The following is a 17970-nucleotide window of genomic DNA, read 5'->3' as shown; positions in this document are numbered from 1 at the left end:
AAAATTTAACATAAATTCATATAGTGGTTTATGTTGGAAGGGGCTGTCATCTAGACTTGGTGAGAAACAGTAAAGTTGCTTGACAAATATTCAAAAATCTTAACCAAACTCTCAGAATAATAATAATAATAAAACAAAGACAAGGAAATTAATAAAATTAAGCAACAACTCACTGAGAATATGAAACAGATATAAAATGACAGCTGAAATTGTAACCAGATATATGAACTTTCAGGACATTTTTAAATCTGATTAACTAAAATAATAGGTGTTAGTTAAAAAGACATTGTAAAGAAGTTACACATGAGAGAACAAGGCGGGAAAAAACATTGAATAATATATCTACAGTGGATGTAACTGCAGGATCTGAAGTGGAACACTCAGAATTAAATTGTGCTGGCAAGAGCAAAGGCATAGATTTTTTTTTTTGGTGGGATTTAGCGTGACTTTTAAAAATCACAGAACCTGCTAAAAGTTGTTTTCTGTGTACTCCAAAGCCAACTCCTCACAAGAACTGTGAAAAGCAAGCTAAGTGCCTATGAGATTCCAGAAGTCCTTTAAAAAGTCTAAAGGAAATAGTGGAAGAAAAGTTCACATCTGAAGTATTTTCTAAATAAGAAAGTGCCTCACTCATGAGAAAGGAAAAAGCAAATTTGCTCATATGACTTATTAACTGCTCAAAAGACTTTTTAAACACAAATTATGTATTAAAAGTAATATGTAGTATTATGGTTAAAAAATGTGAGAGTTTCATTGGAAAGCAGGTAATACTGTGAGGTTGATGACCAGTACTACTACAGTTACTTTGCTATTGGTAGTTTTGTTAGCAAGTTAAGTTTTATCGTAATGCATCCTTTTCTGTCTCATTGTTAATAGCTTGGCACTCACTATTTCTTAAAATTTTACTGACCTGCTTTTTACATTTGTGTATATTTGCATCTGGAGACTATGACTTCAGACTATTTCTAAGTGGCTCATCTTCTCCAACTTCAATAACTGACCTGGGCAAGCTGGAGAAGTGTGCTGAAGTGAACTTCCTGAGAAGGCTTAGTGCAAAGTCCTGCACATGGGTTGGGACAAGCCTCATTATCAATACAGGCTGGGGGGATGATGTGATAGCAAGCAGCCCCGTGGAAAAGGACTTGGAAGTAGTGGTGGACAGCAAGCTGAGCATGAGCCAACAGTGAGCACTTGCAGCACAGAAAGGAAACTCCATCATGGGCTGCATAAAAGTAAGCGTGGCCAGCAGGTCAAAGGAGATGATTCTTCCCCTTTACTCTGCTCTGGTGAAACCTCACTTGGAGCAGTGTCCAGCTCTGGGGTCCTCACCACAAGAAAAACATGAATGTGTTGGAGGGAGTCCAGAGGAGGGCCACAAAAATGGTCAGAGGATTAGAGCACCTCTCCTACGAAGACAACTCCAGACATCTTGGGTTGTTCAGCCTGAGGAAAAGAAAACTTGGGGTAGGCTTTATAGTGGCCTTTCAGTGTCTGAAGGGGGCCTACAAGTAAGCTGAATAGGAACTGTTTACAAAAGGTGTGTAGCAATAGGACAAGGGACAATGGTTTCAAACAGGAGCAGTGTAGATTTAGATTGGACATTAGGAAAAAGTTCTTTACTATGAGGGTGTTTTATAGCTATTAAATATGAAATACAAAATAATTATATTCAAATTATTAATAACTTGTTTACAGTATATATACAGATACAAATGTATTGTCCTGGGTGTAATTTCCATAAAAGGAAACAGTTTAACAATATTGAACAAAAATGGAAAAAATACAGAAGTTACTCAACCAGAAAGAGAACTACAGTGCAGTTTGTTGCTTGCCCTCTAGGGGGAGACTTGATGACACCTTGCTGCTGAAAGCAGTAGCAAGAAGTCAGGGCACACAACTAAAGAACCATTGCAAAGAGACTTAAACCAATTTTTACTCACAGATTATGGCTCCAAATGTTACCAGGGCTGCTGCTTTATGATCCACAGGTTACAATACAATATGGGCTAAAGTGTGAGGATTTAATACTGTAATTAAGAGGTCATTAATTTATGAGTTATGAAAATCTAAAATTTGGAAAATAATTTTCATTAATAGTAAAAATTATTAGTAACCATTTATCAATATATATGTGCAGATTCTAGTGCACGGTTGTGGAAAATGCCCCATAAACTGGTACAGTAACAATTTTGAACCCAATTAGAAAATTACAAAATAGTTATGAAATTAAGAACTGTGGGTGCCACTTGTACACCAGATGGTGACTCGACAAGGCACTTGCAGCTGCTAGATGGATATGAGAAGCAGTGGGTCAGGCATGTACAATTTAAAGGAACCTTTTAGAGACTTAAATCAATTCTGACCACGAATTATGACTCCAGGCACTGCTGAGGGGGGGCTCTGCTTGTAAGGCATAGGTTACAGTTCCACACAGGCTGAGTGTGGAGACTTAAACAGAGCTATAGCTGATGCTAAACATGTGAACACTGACAAGATACAATGTCACTTGTAGCTAAGCTAGTTGCTAAGCTACAGCTACGCTGGCCGCCAAGGCTAAGGGACTCGTCAGGGCCTGGCAGGGCTGCGGCTGATGGAGCAGGCCCCCTGGATGCGGAGGCAAGCCTTCTCCCATGGCTAAGGGGGCACAGTGAGACGTAGATTTTTGCAGATCAGGCAGATTCCCTGCATGGGCTTAGGTGGCTCCCTTGGGGTGGCAGTTCCCTCCTGGAGCTGCTAGGTAGTGTGGTGGGGATGGCACCAACCGGAGCAGTGTGGCTTTTCCCTGGCTTGCTCTGGGTTGTCTGAGAGCTGCTGAGTTCCTCTTGGTGACTGCTTTTCTGGTTTTAAGGTTATGGGGCAGTCCTTTCCAAAGCTATATGGGATGCTCACAGGGCACTGAATCACCCTAGACTGGTTTGACTTAGAGGGCTGAGGAGTAGTATGGGCAGGGAGTTTCCTTCTCCCACAAATGCAAGGCTACACAAGATGCAGATAAACACAATTCCTGCCTTGCAAGCTGGGACACAAAGGCTCTGGCTCGCAGGTCTGTGGCTCGTGACTGTAGCAGATGCAGTCAGGACTGGTTGAAAGGTTCAGGCCAGTCCTCCCCTGACTCGGAAGGCTTACCAGTGGGATTTGGAGATAGGACACTAAGCTGTGTTGAAGTGAAGCAAATGACTCTCTTTGAGTTTCCAGGTAAACTGAGGCATGGTGGCACTTCTGAGGTTGCTGGCTTCTCCCCAGACTGCAGAGGCCAGCAGTTTATGTGCATGTGGTGGAGCTTAATAGAAGCAATAGCAAGAGCAATAGAGCTTAAGCAAAGAGCTTGGTAGCAAAGAGTGACTTGTTTACAATTTAGGGAATATTTATACATTACTCAAGCCTTGAATTGGACCTATGGTCAACCTTGATTAGACCTTTCAGCCTACAGCCAATTGTGTGGTTAGAATTATGCCCATACTTGGAAGGAGCACAAGCACAGCATAAGCATCCCATAAGGTGGATGCATGGTCTAGTTTACCCTACCAGGGTAGGTGAGGTGGTTTACCATGGCTGGCTGATGCCTGGGGCTTTTGTTTCCTCAGCTCTGGGCTAAGCACTCACTCCAGAAAGGAGGGGGAAGAGGGGCTGTGACTGAAACATGGTAGGACAAGTTTTGGCAATGTCTGGGACATAATTCTGGACATAGGGTGCCTTCACAACATAAACAAAACCAAAACTGGTGTTAAATATTTGAACAATGGAAATTATACAGTTTCACTGGTGAAGGCTTTGTAGCTTTGTAGCTAAGCTGATTGCTTGTATCTGCTGAGGCCTGGGGAGCTGCTTGGGTGCTGTGGCTGGCTCTGGGGTGGTCCCTCAGTGCTGGAGGTGCTGTGAAGTTTGCAGAGTACTGTAGGGGAGCAGTTCCCCTCCAGGAGCAGCTGGAGAGCCTGGGGGGGAGATGCAGAGTGGCTTTTCCCCTGGCTCAGCTCAAAATTAGTAAGTGTTGCCTATTATCAGCAGCTGCTTTTCATAGGGTTTTCTCAGGGTTGTGGAGCAGTGGATGGCTCCTTTCCAGGATTAGCAGCTCACATGGTTCAGCATGGCAGTTTCCTATAGGCATAGGAAAACTGCAGCAAGGTTCTGTTGTGAGGGCAGGTGGGCACACAGAGTGGCTTGGGCTTACAGGGCTGCAGCTTTGTGCCTACAGCAGGCACTCTTAGAACTCCCAAAAGGGATTCAAGCAAGTTCTCCCTGGTGGGTGAGGGTATAGATTCTCCTGCAACTCAGGCAAGGTCCTGGTTCTCCCTGGGGCTTCTTCCTGGGTATCTGCCCTTGTGCACAGGACCAGTCTGACACTAAGCTGGCTATCGTTTTGGTGCAGCTTATGCAAAGGGCTCTTCGCTGATTCTGGGTAAACTGAGGCATAGCTTCTTTCGAGGTTACAAGCAGACACAAGGCCTCTTCCTGGGTAGCAAGGCTTCTTTCAAGACTACAAACCAAAGGCAGAACATGTGCATGAAAGCACATGCAAGAGAGCCAAGAAGCAAGAGCAAAGTTGTTTACAACTTGGCTAGTATTTGTAATTTGCCCACGTCTTGAACTTGCCCAATACTAAAACTTGGTAAACACATCCATTAACCTATGGCAGAGCATACGGCTAGAATTCTTCCATATGTAGAAGAAGCACTAACATCACACAAGCATCTCACAAGGTGGATGCATGATTTTGTTTACCCTAACAAGGCATGTTGGTCAGTTTACCCAGGCCCATTGACTCCTGGCCCCTTTGTCTTCAGCTCTAGGCTGAGTACCCACTCCAAAAGGGAGGGGGAAGGGGGGTTTGAGCAAAACACATGGGGACATGTTTGGGCATATTTTGGGCAAAATTCTGGGCATAATGCACCCTCCACCAGCCTGTGGTGGAACACTGGAACAGGTTGCCCAGGGAGGTGGTGGAGGCCCCATTTCTGGAGACATTCAAGATCAGGCTTGATGGAGCTCTGAGCAATCTGATCTAGTTGGGGAAGGCCCTGCTCACATCGGGGATTTGGACTAGACGACCTCTAGAGGTCATTTTCAACTCATTCTATTCTATTCTATTCTATTCTATTCTATTCTATTCTATTCTATTCTATTCTATTCTGTTCTATTCGTAAGTGCATTCACATCACTGTGGCATCAAGTTCAAGCTCCATAAATGTTCTTAAAGCAAAAAAGTAGTGAGTTGAAGATACTAAAATTCTTAAATCAGGTTATAGTATTTATGCGCAGGCTCTGTGTACACCTCAAATAATGTAGTGCAACAGCAGTATGTATCAGCTGATCAAGTTAGTTGTAGATATACACACTTAAATATCTTTATATATGGCTCAAGACTTTTCATTTAGACTAGATATAGTTCAGTCCTTCATCATGAGTATTCACACCATGCATAGCATTTGAAGCTGTTTGCTTGCTTTCTATATTTAGCTGTAGAAACAAAAATGGTGCATATTGTGGGCAGAGTGCAGGGTTAGGTTCTTCCAAGAATAATCTGGTTTGCATACATGAAAATGATTCTTCAAAACTAATGAAGAATGTGCATTAAATGCTCTGGGTATTCACTTCATAATATGCTACAGCTCCAATCCAAAAAATTCTAGCCAATGTAGTTGTTCTGGAATGTTCACGTATGACAAGCCATTTATGAACATATTAACTATTTAAATTGAAAGCAAACATTGTACATTAAGTTTAGAAATATTTCCCCCATGATGTTCCAAATACTGTAGATTTAGTTATGTCACTTAAGATTGGAGTAATAATATGTATTTTACTATGCAGTATTTTGATACATTCTGAAACAATGAAATGTGATATACATAGAGTACGTTAAAAATGTATTATTAGCATGTATTATTATTTCAAATGTATGATGTAGAGATGATGTATTAGGTCTTTCATCAGGTACTGCTAAATGCTGTTGCCTTATCTTTTAAAATACATTTGCGTTGGAGGAAGTGAAACTAAGGCTTCTGAGCTTCTTACTCATTATTGGGTCAGCCTCGGCTGACTGCCCTCCTAGTTGCTGTCTCACTCCCCATCCTTAACAGGACAAGGGTAAAAAAAAGACAGAAAAGTTCATGGGTCAAGGTAAAGACAGGGAGGTCACTTATACCAATTACCATCACAGCAAAACAGACTCAACTCTGAAAACATTAATTTAATTTGCAGCCAATTAAAATAGAGTTGAATGGTAGAAATAAAAACAAAACCTGAAATCATTTTCACTCATGCTTTTTTCCAAAGCTCTCCATCACTCCCTCATTCCCAACTCCTCCATCTCCTCCCCCACAAGAAGTGCAGGGGAATGGAGAATGGGTGTTGTGATTAGTCCATATCAGCTCCTCTTTCTGTATTCCTCTACTACAACATGAGTCCTTCCCAGGGGATACAGTTTTCTGCAAACTGCTTTGGTGCAGGTCCTTTCCAGGGCTGAAGGGCAATCTCCTCTATGGCATCTGAAGCACCTGTAATACCTCCAGCACCTTCTCCCTCCCTCTTCACCAGCCTTGGTGCTCACAGGATTATTTCTTACACTTCTTGGTTTTCTGCTCTCATTACTGTTTTCCGCAGCTGCTATGCAGTGTTTATACTCTTTCTGAAATATGTTTTTTGAGATGTGACATCATCTTGGCTTAGTTATTTTAAATGGCTTCAAGTACTTTCAAATGTGAAAAAATATGGGGGTTTATTTCTTGTTCTAACTTAGAGACTTGGCTGCAAGAAATTGCTTGGTAAGTGAAAGCAACATTCTGAAAATAAGTGACTTTGGAATGTCCCGTCAAGAGGATGATGGAGTATACTCATCATCTGGCCTAAAGCAGATTCCTATCAAGTGGACTGCTCCAGAAGCTCTCAACTACGGTAAGGATGAACCTCTATCTTCTTGCAATAAAATAGATAGATAGATAGATAGACAGATAGATAGATAGACAGATAGATAGCAGGAGCATCTTAGACCACACTGCAAGTGGTATTGAGTATAAATGCATATTTGTAGTGGCCAGTCCAAATCCACAATTTTTAGTATTTCAGTCTTAATTTTTGTGTAAAATATTGTTTCGCTTTCAAAGATAATAATGCAGTAACATCAAAATTGCTATTATGGTTTCAGTTACTGAACTCATTCTAACCAGACTGCCTAATAAATTGTCTGAAAAGTGTTAAATTACTGGATGCCAAACTCAGGAGCCTTGATACAGAGACAAGAAAACTAATCTTACTATAAAGATAGTGAATGCCCGTAATTGCCAGCTATGAGACACACAATCTAAAGTAGTGCAGCTGCAAGTGAACTTTATGGTGACAGAACAGTGGTCATATCACCAACTGTTGCTGCAATTTACATATATTTTCTTCTTTTTTCTAGTCAGAAGTTGCTTAATTTGGTTTGTTTAATGATCAGAGATGGACAAATACATTCTTCTCCTTAGTAAGAAATAATAGATCAAGAGGAAATGACCTCTAGTTTAACCAGGGCATGTTTAGATTCTGTATTAGAAGAAACATCTTCACTTAAAGGATTATCAAACACTGAAATAGGTTTCCCAAGGGAGTGGTTGAATCCTCCTCCCTGGAGGTGTTAAAAAGCTACGTAGATGTGGTGCCAAGGGACATGGTTTAACACCAGGCTTCGCAGAGCTAGATAATGGTTTGACTCAATTATCTTAAAGGTACAGTTGAAGTAATTCTATGATTCACAAGGATGTGTATATTTTAAAGGATAAAGACACATCAATACAATGTAATAGTTCAGAACAAGGAAAATAGTAATGAGAAATGTTGAAAGTAATGTTGAAAAAGTATTTTTATGGTAACTTTTTCACATACCTTGCTGCAAAGGGCTAGAAACCTTAACTTTCTGATGTGAATTTATCCTTCTTAATGTGAATCCATCATGGACAACAGAAATATCTACCCCAACATCTCTCCTTCTTCCATAATATAAAGCTTTTGTTCCACAAAAATATTTGGAAGTCAGTTATACGTCAGTTATCTCTTTTGCTATCTCTGAAGCATGGTTGAAGACAGATGGAACCAGCACGCCTGATTTTTGTCTTTAACTGATTGGATTCATCAGTTCTTTGGGGTCCAAACTGAACACGTGGGAGCAACTATGCTTTCATTTTCGGAAAAGAGTTTCTCGGAGCATGAAAATTATGACCTCTTTGAAGTTACAAACTATATTGGTGGTGGCTTCTCTCAGAATACTCATTGCCATGCTATATTACAAAACTGGGAAAGATAATTTTATTTAAAGAATCTTTTGAATTGAAAGTTATTTGAACAAAAGGGGGAGATACTAACATTTTTTCTGTCCTTTTATATTAAAAGAAAATAATATATTTCTGTACATTGAGGAGGAAATGAATTCTTAAATTTCATTAAAAATAACTGACATGGTAAGTGCTGTCAAATTGTAGAACTTTAAAGTAATAATTTGTTTATTATTTAAACATAGGAGATTATGTCTGCAAAGTATATTATTAGTAGCTACTATTTTGTTCTGTTTAAAGCTTGCCAGTTTATAGTTTTACAGAAATTTTGGGGCCATAATTGTCTGAAACATTAATTTCTCTGTCCATTAAGCTGAGGGCTTTCTCTTCTTTTCTTAGGAAGGTACACATTTGAGAGTGATGTATGGAGCTTTGGAATCCTCTTATGGGAGACCTTCAGTTTAGGGGTGTGTCCATACCCTGGAATGACCAACCAACAAGCAAGAGAACAAGTTGAGAAAGGTATTTATCTATTCTTAGGGAATGAAAGAAATATATAGATCCAGAAGAATGTAGTACAAACAGTATAAACTAGCAAAGATGTAACATATGAGTTATCCAGCAACTTTAGCAAATGTATAACAAGATTTTTAATTGCTAAATCTAGTTTTCTGGGAGGACTAGTGTGATAAATAGGCTCATTGGGAAAAAAGGAATATTCTGATGAGTCACTTAAGGCAGAAGGCATGCTAACTTCTGGTGAGATGGAGAGGAAGGGATTCACTGCTGTGCAAAGCAGAGGCCTGACCTACATTATTTAAGATTATGCAAATGAAAATATAAATACTTTAAATGTACAGAAGAAAAAAATATCTGTATCATTCTACAGTTTTTATCAAAGCATTGCAGAAAAAAAAATCAATTATGCTAGAGAATAGTAAATTAGTTTATCACTGAAAGACTCATTGACAAGTAATTAGAAATATTTTATTTAAAGTACCAAATAACTGTGAGCAGGATTTCAGGACTTTGATTTATATTAATCATCTTAAGTGGCATTTCAGAACTTTTCTTCCTCTGTATGGTACTACTGTGTCATTTTTTAACGGGTTTTAACCTGGTAAAACTGCTAAATGTTTTTACAAAACCCAAACAATTAGTTTACTGATTTATACAGATTGAGACTGTTGTTATAAGTGCTGTAGAAAACCATCAAAGTTTCTCCTTAAAAGGCCAAATATAAAAATTCAGTATTTTCCAGATCAGAGGAGCTTTTGTAAAAACAAGTCTTACTAAGTACAGATTCTGTTTTAATCTGCTGAAAATAATAATACCTTTATATTGATAAAATGCAAAGATTTCGAAGTATATTTGTGCCTTTTCAGCTATCTATACTTATTCAGCTATCTATACCATCAGCAATTCTTTTTTCATTTTTATTCAATGGAATTTTAATTTATACAATTAGACTGTTTTCTTGATTTTCAATATATAATACCTCTTCTGTTAGGATAGTTAGCTGAGACTCTCCACATTTTCTTCCTATCTTGCCTATCTCAGTTACGCAAACAGTAAGAGCCTTCAGTGAATTTAATCACTTGAATGCTTACTTTAAGTCAAGATAATTTCGGTTCTAAATAACTACAAAGAATCACTTCACTTTAGGGAGAAAAGGTAGTTGCTGTTGTCACTGTTCTGAAGAACTTCTGTCTAGGGGAAATTTTGTGAAGGAAGGGATTTTTAGGTATTTTAGGTATTTTAATACCTAAAAATATTAGGTACCTAAAAATACCTAAAGGTCCATTTGTTCTCCTTTGAAACTACATGCATACCTCATCTAGATCAGATGCATGCAATATAACAAACTATTTCTCAAATTTACTTCTTATATGACACCAGTGTTGTTTATGCTCTGCTTTAGAGAGATACAGAGACCTGTGCAATAAGTCTCAAATCATGGAGGTGCATTTTGCTGTAGAGTCCTATGTGCCAATTCACTTTACTTTCTACAGCCTATCATTTGCTTGGGGAACTACATATGGTAAGGAGTTCATAGAATCACAGTCACAGAATGGTCAAGTTCTGTGAAGGCTTCTGGATGTCTTGTGGCTCACCCCCTCTGCCCATACAGAGCCAGGTACCCAGAACCATTCCCCCATGGCCTTTGTATGTCAATAAGCATACATGGAGACTCTACCACCTTTCTGGTCAGTCTGTGCAAATGCTTGGTCACCCTCACAGTGAAACAATCTTGATGTTCAGGAGGAGCATCCTGTGTTTCAGTGTGTGCCTATGGCTTCTGGTCCTACTAATAGGAAGCACTGACAAGACTCCAGCTCTGTCTTCTCTGTGCCCTCCCTTCTAGTGTTTCTAGTGATCCTCCTGAGCCTTCTCAAAGCTGAACATTCTCAGCTCTCTCAGCTTTTCCTCGTGTGAGCCTGCTCCACTCCTTCACCATTTTTATGGCTCTTCATGGGATTCTGTCTAGCATGTCCAAATCTCTTGTACTCTGTAGACCAGTACTGAGCATAATACTCCAAGTGTAGCTTCTTCAGTGCTGACCATAGGAAACAGATCTGCTTTGACCTGCTGGCAACACTTCTTTTAGTGTAGCCCAGGATACCATTAGCAGTGTTTACCACCAAGACTCATTGCTGGTGGGCGTTCAACACTTACAGTCTACCAGGATTCCCACCGCTGTTTTCTGCCAAGCTGCTTTCCAAGTGGGTCACCCCTAGTATGCCACCTGGAGGTGCAGGACTTTGCACTTCCCTTTGTTGAACTACATGAAGTTCCTTTGAGTGCCTTTCTCCAGCCTCTCCAGGTACATCTGGATGGCATCACAACCCTCTGATTTATCAACCCCTCCTCCCAGTTTGGCATCATCTGCAAACTTGCTGAGCCTGGACTCTGCCTGTGGTGGATTGAGAGAGGGCCTAGCTCTCCCTCCCCCACAGAGAAAGAAACCACAGCTAAACTCAGTCAGAGAAGCAAAGCTATATTTACAAGCATATATGGAATGCAGGTTATATATAACACAGTATATACAGTATTTACAATATATATACAGAAATATACAGCAAAGCAAAATAACACAACAAAATTCCCTCCTCAAGAAGAGGAGGGTTTCCCTCCCTGTAACCCCCTCTCTCCCCCCCTACCTCCCTTCTTTCCCAAAAAGGGGTTAGAGAGAGAAAGAAAGGCAGTTAGTAAGGAAAAGAGATGTTATTAGGCTTCAAAAGCACATGCAGGCATTAGTTTTGCTTATCTCAGGGTCATCTCCAGCTAGTTTTCTGAGAAGCAGACAGGCTGGAAAGGCAGAACAGGCTGGAACAGCAGAACAGGCAGGAACTCAGAAAAATTCCCACTGCACAAAAACTTAAAGTTGCATTCTACCAATCTACCAATGACATTCGTTTAGAATATCTGAATGTTTTCATTCTGATACCAAAACATTCAGCCAGAGTGTCCCAGCGCTGTCCCTTTCTTAAAGGCACAGCCTGAAACGGTCACACTGCCCCATCATCCAGGTCACTAATGAAGTGTTGTTTTTCCTCCCACTTTGGCCCACCACTAGGTGACAAATGAAGGCACAAACCCTGTTGCCATATAGCAACGAGATTCCAGAAATGCAGAGCATCCCCAAAGTCCTTTATTGCTGTGTTGTAGAATCCTTAGCATTACAGAGTCTCAGAGTCCCACTTACAGAAAAAGTCCCAAAGCCTTTAACAGACAAAGCAGCTAACAGACGTCCTGAGCCTTGCAGCATCCCCACACTGAAGCACTTGCCAGACAAAGTAGCTAACAGGAGTTCCCTAGCAACCCTAACTGAAACTGTTCCTACCTAAGTCGCTAATCCCAGATCCCTGACCCAAAATCCTTGAGAAGCCCTAAACAAAATGCCTATTGCTCAGAGTGGCTGTTTTTTTTATACTCTTTGTTATCAATCCCATAACCAGTAAAACCCAACCACATTTATAAGCTTTTCCCAGTAAGAGGTGCCAGCATGTCAAGAAGGTAGCTTCTGCAGCATGTTCCAATCAAAGGCTGCCAACGTGAGGATGTTGTTCTTGGCACACATTTTTCTGCTCTGTAGAACATATTAAGGAATTGGTCAGCTAATTGGTCTGCACACATCCAGCAGCTGCCCTCAGAATAGTGGCTGCAACAACGAAGGTTTCAATAGGATTTGACCTGCTGGTGACCCCTGGGGTACACTAGTAGTTACTGGCCTCCAGGTGGACTTTGTACCTCTGATCAGCTCCATCTGGGACCAGCCTTTCAGCCAGTTTTCAATCCATCTCACTGTCTGCTCATCCAGCCCATATTTCAACAGCTTCTTAATGAGGATCTTACAGGAGACAATCTTGAAAGCTTTACTGAAGTCTCCACATCTGCCAAGCCAGCCATTTCATTGTAAGGTGATCATGTTGGTCAAGCATGACTCCCCCTTGTTGACTACCCCCGATATCATGGTCTTAAGTTCAGCTGCAGCTGAGCACTACACGGCTGCTCACACAACTTTTCCCCACTCCCAGTAGAACGGGAAGGAGAAATTAGGAGCAAAATGCAAAATCCCACAGGTTGATATAAGGAGAGTTTAATAGTACAAAGAATGAAGGAACAACAGGAATTACAAAATAGTAAAGAACATAATATGCAACAATGAGTAATCTAGGATGTGATATCCTTACACCTGTGCCAGTCCCCCCACTTACAGCAGGGTAGGCATTGGTATTGAATGCTGCATTGGCTGGTTCAGCAGGTTGTGCTGGGTGTGGCCCCTCCCAATCTCTTGTGAAGAAAACCAACTCAATCTAGCCAAATCCAGGACAATTACTTCCTTGTCCTTCTTGTGCCTGGAAATTGTTTCCAGGATTAGCTGTTGATCACCTTCCCAAGGTTTAAGGTGAGGCTGACCAGCCTTGGGTCCTTCTTGAAGACAGGAGTGACATTTGCTTTACTCCAGTCTTAAGGCACTTGTGCTAATCACCCTGAAGGATGAAAGATAGTTGAGAGTGGCCATGCAATGACATTAGCCAGTTCACTCAGCATTCATGGCTGCATCCCACCAGGGCCAGTGGACTTGTGTAAATATGTTTTTCTTAAATATTCTCTTCTACCAACAGTACACCTTCCTTGCTCCACACTTTCTTCCTGGTCTATGGGGCCTGGGATTCATAAAAGCTAGTCTGGCTAAGTAAAACTGAGACTAAGAAAGCATTTGGTACCACAGACCTTTCTATGTCCAGTGTCACCAGGCCCTACCTCATTCAAAAGTAGGCCCAAGTTTTTCTTAATCATCTTTTTGTCACCTACATACTTAAAGAAACCCTTCTTGTTTTGTGTGACATCCAAGCCAGATAATATTTCTGTATTCCTCCCACATTACATATTTTTGTGAGGTTTTCCATTCAGTCCTGGCATTTTTGCCCAGCTTCCTACTTGTTGGGGGTTTGTCCTCACTGGTGTGAGTACATGGTCCAGGTTATGGATGGTGTACAGAAACAGTCACTTTTATGTGGCTTCTGAACGATTTGCTGCTAATTTATTTAACTGATCGTTCATCCTGCTCACACCAAATCAGAGAACCCCCTTCAGCTGACTCCAGCAGAAAGGTGTGGAAGGCCACTGCCGGTCTAAGAAACCAGAAGAATAAGAGAGTTAAGATGATGGGATAAAGAAAATCAGAGGGAGGAAAAATAAAAGCATGAAGTGCAAGTGTGAACAGAACTCTCTAAAGAGACAAAAAGTAAGGAGAGGCATGAGAATAAAAGTTGATCTTTTTTTGAAACAGAGCAAAGAAATTTAGTCTCATCGTAATGTTTATTACTGAGTTGCACAGTGGGGGCAGTGGGGAGGGGGAAGGAAACACGTTTAAAACCTAGAGTTAGCTACCCAAAGGGTGCTTATTTCCTAAGATAAAGGAAATCTATGCAAGTTTCAGTCCTTAGGTATAAGAAGCATACTGACAATTTACCATGCCAAACTTAAATGCAAATGCTACCCAGTCCTTGATAAGTTTAATAATTGTCTGTCCTTTATAGGTTATACATTGAAGACTTTCCTCATATTACCTTGAAGATTTTTTTTGATAGGATGATCTTGGACTTGGATCATTTCCTTTTAGATTTGTCATTATGTCTTAATTTTCAATGCTAAATATTTTTCTTTTTGTGTGTGTGTGTGTATCAGGCTACCGAATGTCAGCACCACAAAAATGTCCAGAAGAAATATATAAAATAATGCAGAGGTGCTGGGACTACAAACCAGAAAACCGCCCAAAATTCAGTGAGATTCAGAAAGAGCTATCTTCAATCAAAAAGAAAGTAACATAGTGATAAACAAGTGCCAAACTCCATGTGTGGGACTTTATTTCCCAGTGAAGTAATTTTTCTCCCTGAAACACTATGCATTTATACAACCTTATTTGCAATACTCTTCTAGGATTATTTGAAATTAACTGGTTTTTTGTATACATGTGTACCATCTCAGATGATGTCTACACCTCCATTAAAGATATATACTGCAAAATGCTAGATATCCAGTCACAATAATATTGTCATTTAGGTTACCTGGAAATAGACGAGCACATACTATAGATTTAAAGGCCTGTGGCTTCTGTTTTACAGCAAGTAGCTGCTAGTGACATTTTTTTCAGAGGTTTTCTACTTTAATTTCCATTCTCACTCCGTTATCCCTGTCCTGTATGTCAATACCAGCAGCACTCTAATATGGTGACTGTCATACATGTTGGCCTTAAAACTGAAGACAGTTTTGACAAGTGTTTCACCTAGAAACTTTGTATTTTTAAAATTCTTTTTTGAGTGATACTTTGTTTTTAAGGATGAAGATGATTCAGATTCTGGATGCAAATGTGCTTCCTGAACAGTGAAATCCAGGATTTTCTTCTGCAGAAAACTTGTGCATTTCTTACCATGCTGTAGTAAATATTTCATACATGTTATGTGATTTACTTAAGCCATACCTTTCTTTAAAAAACCATCAAAATTCAGCAATATGTCTCTTCTTATTTAAGAAACAAACAGAAAAAACAATTTGAAATCTTGACTACATGTTTGGAAATACTGGAAATCATCTGCCTTCCAAAGAATATGTAGAAACAGTAGGCCAGCAGGACGAGGTTTACTAATGATAACAAGCAGGTAACAAATATCATTGATCTTAGAGGACCTACAGAATATGAAATGCTAGATTTGTTTTTGATCCTGACTTTTTTTTTTATTTCAATTTGTATTAAGGCTCAGAATGTAGCTGAAGCCTACAAAAGCTTCTGCTAAGCAAAAATACATTCCATGCATAGTGTCCAAAGGTAATACTGCTTCTGTATGGCATAAGGAAGTTATTCAAGAAACCAAAATGAAGAAGTGTGTGTCAAGCTTCTGACAGGCTGAGCAAAGCAAAGTAGAAATACTAACCCTCTAACTTTTTGAAATCATTGCAATCAGATTTCAAAAGACTGGGAACAGATGAGTTTAAATGTCACCAGGAATAAAAACCTTCAGAAAGAATAAAAACTTACTAGATGGGGGATGGAGGAAATGCACCATTTCTTACTCTGATGCCTCTTTGTAGCTGGAATTACTTTCTAGGGCCCTACACAGAAATAGCAGCAAGTTACCATATCCTTGTCTGAGTTCCAGTATTAAATGTTTCTAAATATTAACTACTATTTTTTTCAAATTGGGGATTGCTAGTTACTGGGAATACAAGAAAGAAGGACTGTAAGCATCTGGAATGTTAATTATCCCTCTATTTTGTTGTTACAGTGTGATTGAGATGTAATGAAGTCAATGGCTACATTACATTTTTATTTCTGTTAACTTCCTTTGTTCACATTTTTCCTCTCTAAAGTGTATTTATAGTAGTACTGAGTGGTAATGTTTAAGGGCTATATGTAATTAAAGTATGTGTCATCTGAAAGAGTTTGTCTATTACATTGGAGTTAATGTCCAAATAAAATAGTAAATGATTACACTGGAGCATATCACCTGCATTTGTGGTGGAACTGTCAGCATCTAACTGTAAGAAATTGTTGAGTGCTTCTTGCATTTCTTAGGTGACTTTTTGGAGCCAAGGAACCATATACATACCCATGGCATAAATTTAAACTTATATATAAACATACTGGTTATATCTGTTTAGTCCTGTAGTTCTAAGTAGCCCAAAGATACTTTTCAAGAACAATGGGAAACATTCTTTTTAGTTTGTATGTTTTTAAGTAGTACCTGTAGCTTTTGCCTTAATTTGCTAGTATGCTAATACAAATTCAAGTGTAAGATTTAAGGAGTGTTCTACAATCATTTGGAAAAATCCAAGATTCATCCAACTGCAGGTCCTTATGTGTGCATCACTGAAGTCTGCAAGTAAGGATAATGGTTTCTCCTGTGCCAGCATTCATAGCTTCTCTAGAGAGTTAATACTCTTCTTCTGTGAAACAGATGAACAGTTTTATTGCTATATCCCCTCTTGACAGCAAAGAAATAATTTTATAAAATACACTATGTTTTTACTTGTCATAAATTAACCAGTCAGCATCCTGACTCTCATGTAAACATAAAAATTGTACTTGTATTTTATTCTGAAATAGTCAACATTTGAAATGGATATCACCCTTCTCTTTAAGATTTTTTTTAAAAAAACATGGTATTTCTACATCAGCAAGAGGATTTATTATTCATCCTGATGTAGGTACCAGTTCAGGTCAAAAATAGTAATTCTTTGGAAAAATAGTAGAATGCGTTTATGGGTGTAGAATAAATTTAAACACAGGTACGTGTCTCTTCAATTATTTAAACTGCTTTCTTATCATTAATTTGTCAGTTTGTAGCAGAACTTGTTCATCATCTCTCACTTGTAGTTACTGCAAATATGCAATTTAGGAAGTAGAATCCATATCTATAGATACTGGTTTTAAGTTTTTTGGGTTTGTTATAAACTTGTCACAAACAAATCTGCCATACAGTAAAATTTCAGCATTCTTGCTAAATAATCATAATGTATAGAGGTAAATATACTGAGGCAAGAATACCCTCACTGCCAAACAATATACATTTTTTTTTCTTTCTAGAATCATAAAGTCCTTCACTTTCAGGAATACAGGACTTCAATTAGTAATTAGAAAATAAAGGGCAAGTCTAGTATTCCTGAAGTTCCAAACAACCATGAGTTTTTAATATTGATCTGGTACTTCATCTCTATTAAAAATGTTTTTTTTCTAGTTTTCTTCTGCAGATACACTGTAAAAAATGCAGTTTTTAAACAGCTGTCATTAATTTAAAAGGAAAAAAATCAACAACCTCAGGACACTGGTTTTAAGGGTAACTTCAGTAAAGAATATAATTTTTAATCTTGTACTAGGATAGACTTCCATTTTAAAAAACCTAACAAACAAAAAGGTAAAGCTTAACAATCCAAAACCTCCACTTTGAAACAGAAGAGTCATTTCACGCATTCATTCTGAAACAGCCTTTCAAGTACTGACACAGTTTCTTTCCTGAAACTGGTAGTGCACCTGTGATTTCCAGCTGTTGCACACTTCTCAGCATTGCATATTAGCGCCTTCTTAATACCCAACTTTACTTTCCGACCAAGGAAGAAGGAAAGACTCTCTCATCGTAAAGTAAGCAAGTTCTGCCTGGTCACTCAAACTTTTTTCTTAATTTCCATATTCAGTTACCAGAGTCATTGTGTTCACTGTGGTTAG

The 17970-nt window shown here is 39.2% G+C and overlaps 1 protein-coding gene across 1 annotated transcript in view; it reads left to right on the top strand.

The window, feature by feature from the left end:
- FER (FER tyrosine kinase) overlaps window positions 1-14897 on the top strand; it is a 137446-nt gene extending 122549 nt beyond the window's left edge. Inside the window, exons 16-18 of the mRNA XM_054178126.1 lie at window positions 6737-6891; window positions 8643-8765; window positions 14439-14897. Coding sequence (XP_054034101.1) covers window positions 6737-6891; window positions 8643-8765; window positions 14439-14581 — 421 coding nt within the window. The 3' untranslated portion in view covers window positions 14582-14897. The remainder of the gene's footprint in view (window positions 1-6736; window positions 6892-8642; window positions 8766-14438) is intronic.
- The last annotated feature ends 3073 nt before the right edge of the window (window positions 14898-17970 follow it).

This window comes from Dryobates pubescens, chromosome Z, assembly GCF_014839835.1.
Source record: "Dryobates pubescens isolate bDryPub1 chromosome Z, bDryPub1.pri, whole genome shotgun sequence".
Classification (NCBI taxonomy): domain Eukaryota; kingdom Metazoa; phylum Chordata; class Aves; order Piciformes; family Picidae; genus Dryobates; species Dryobates pubescens.
This window is presented reverse-complemented; position numbering and strand designations above follow the sequence as displayed.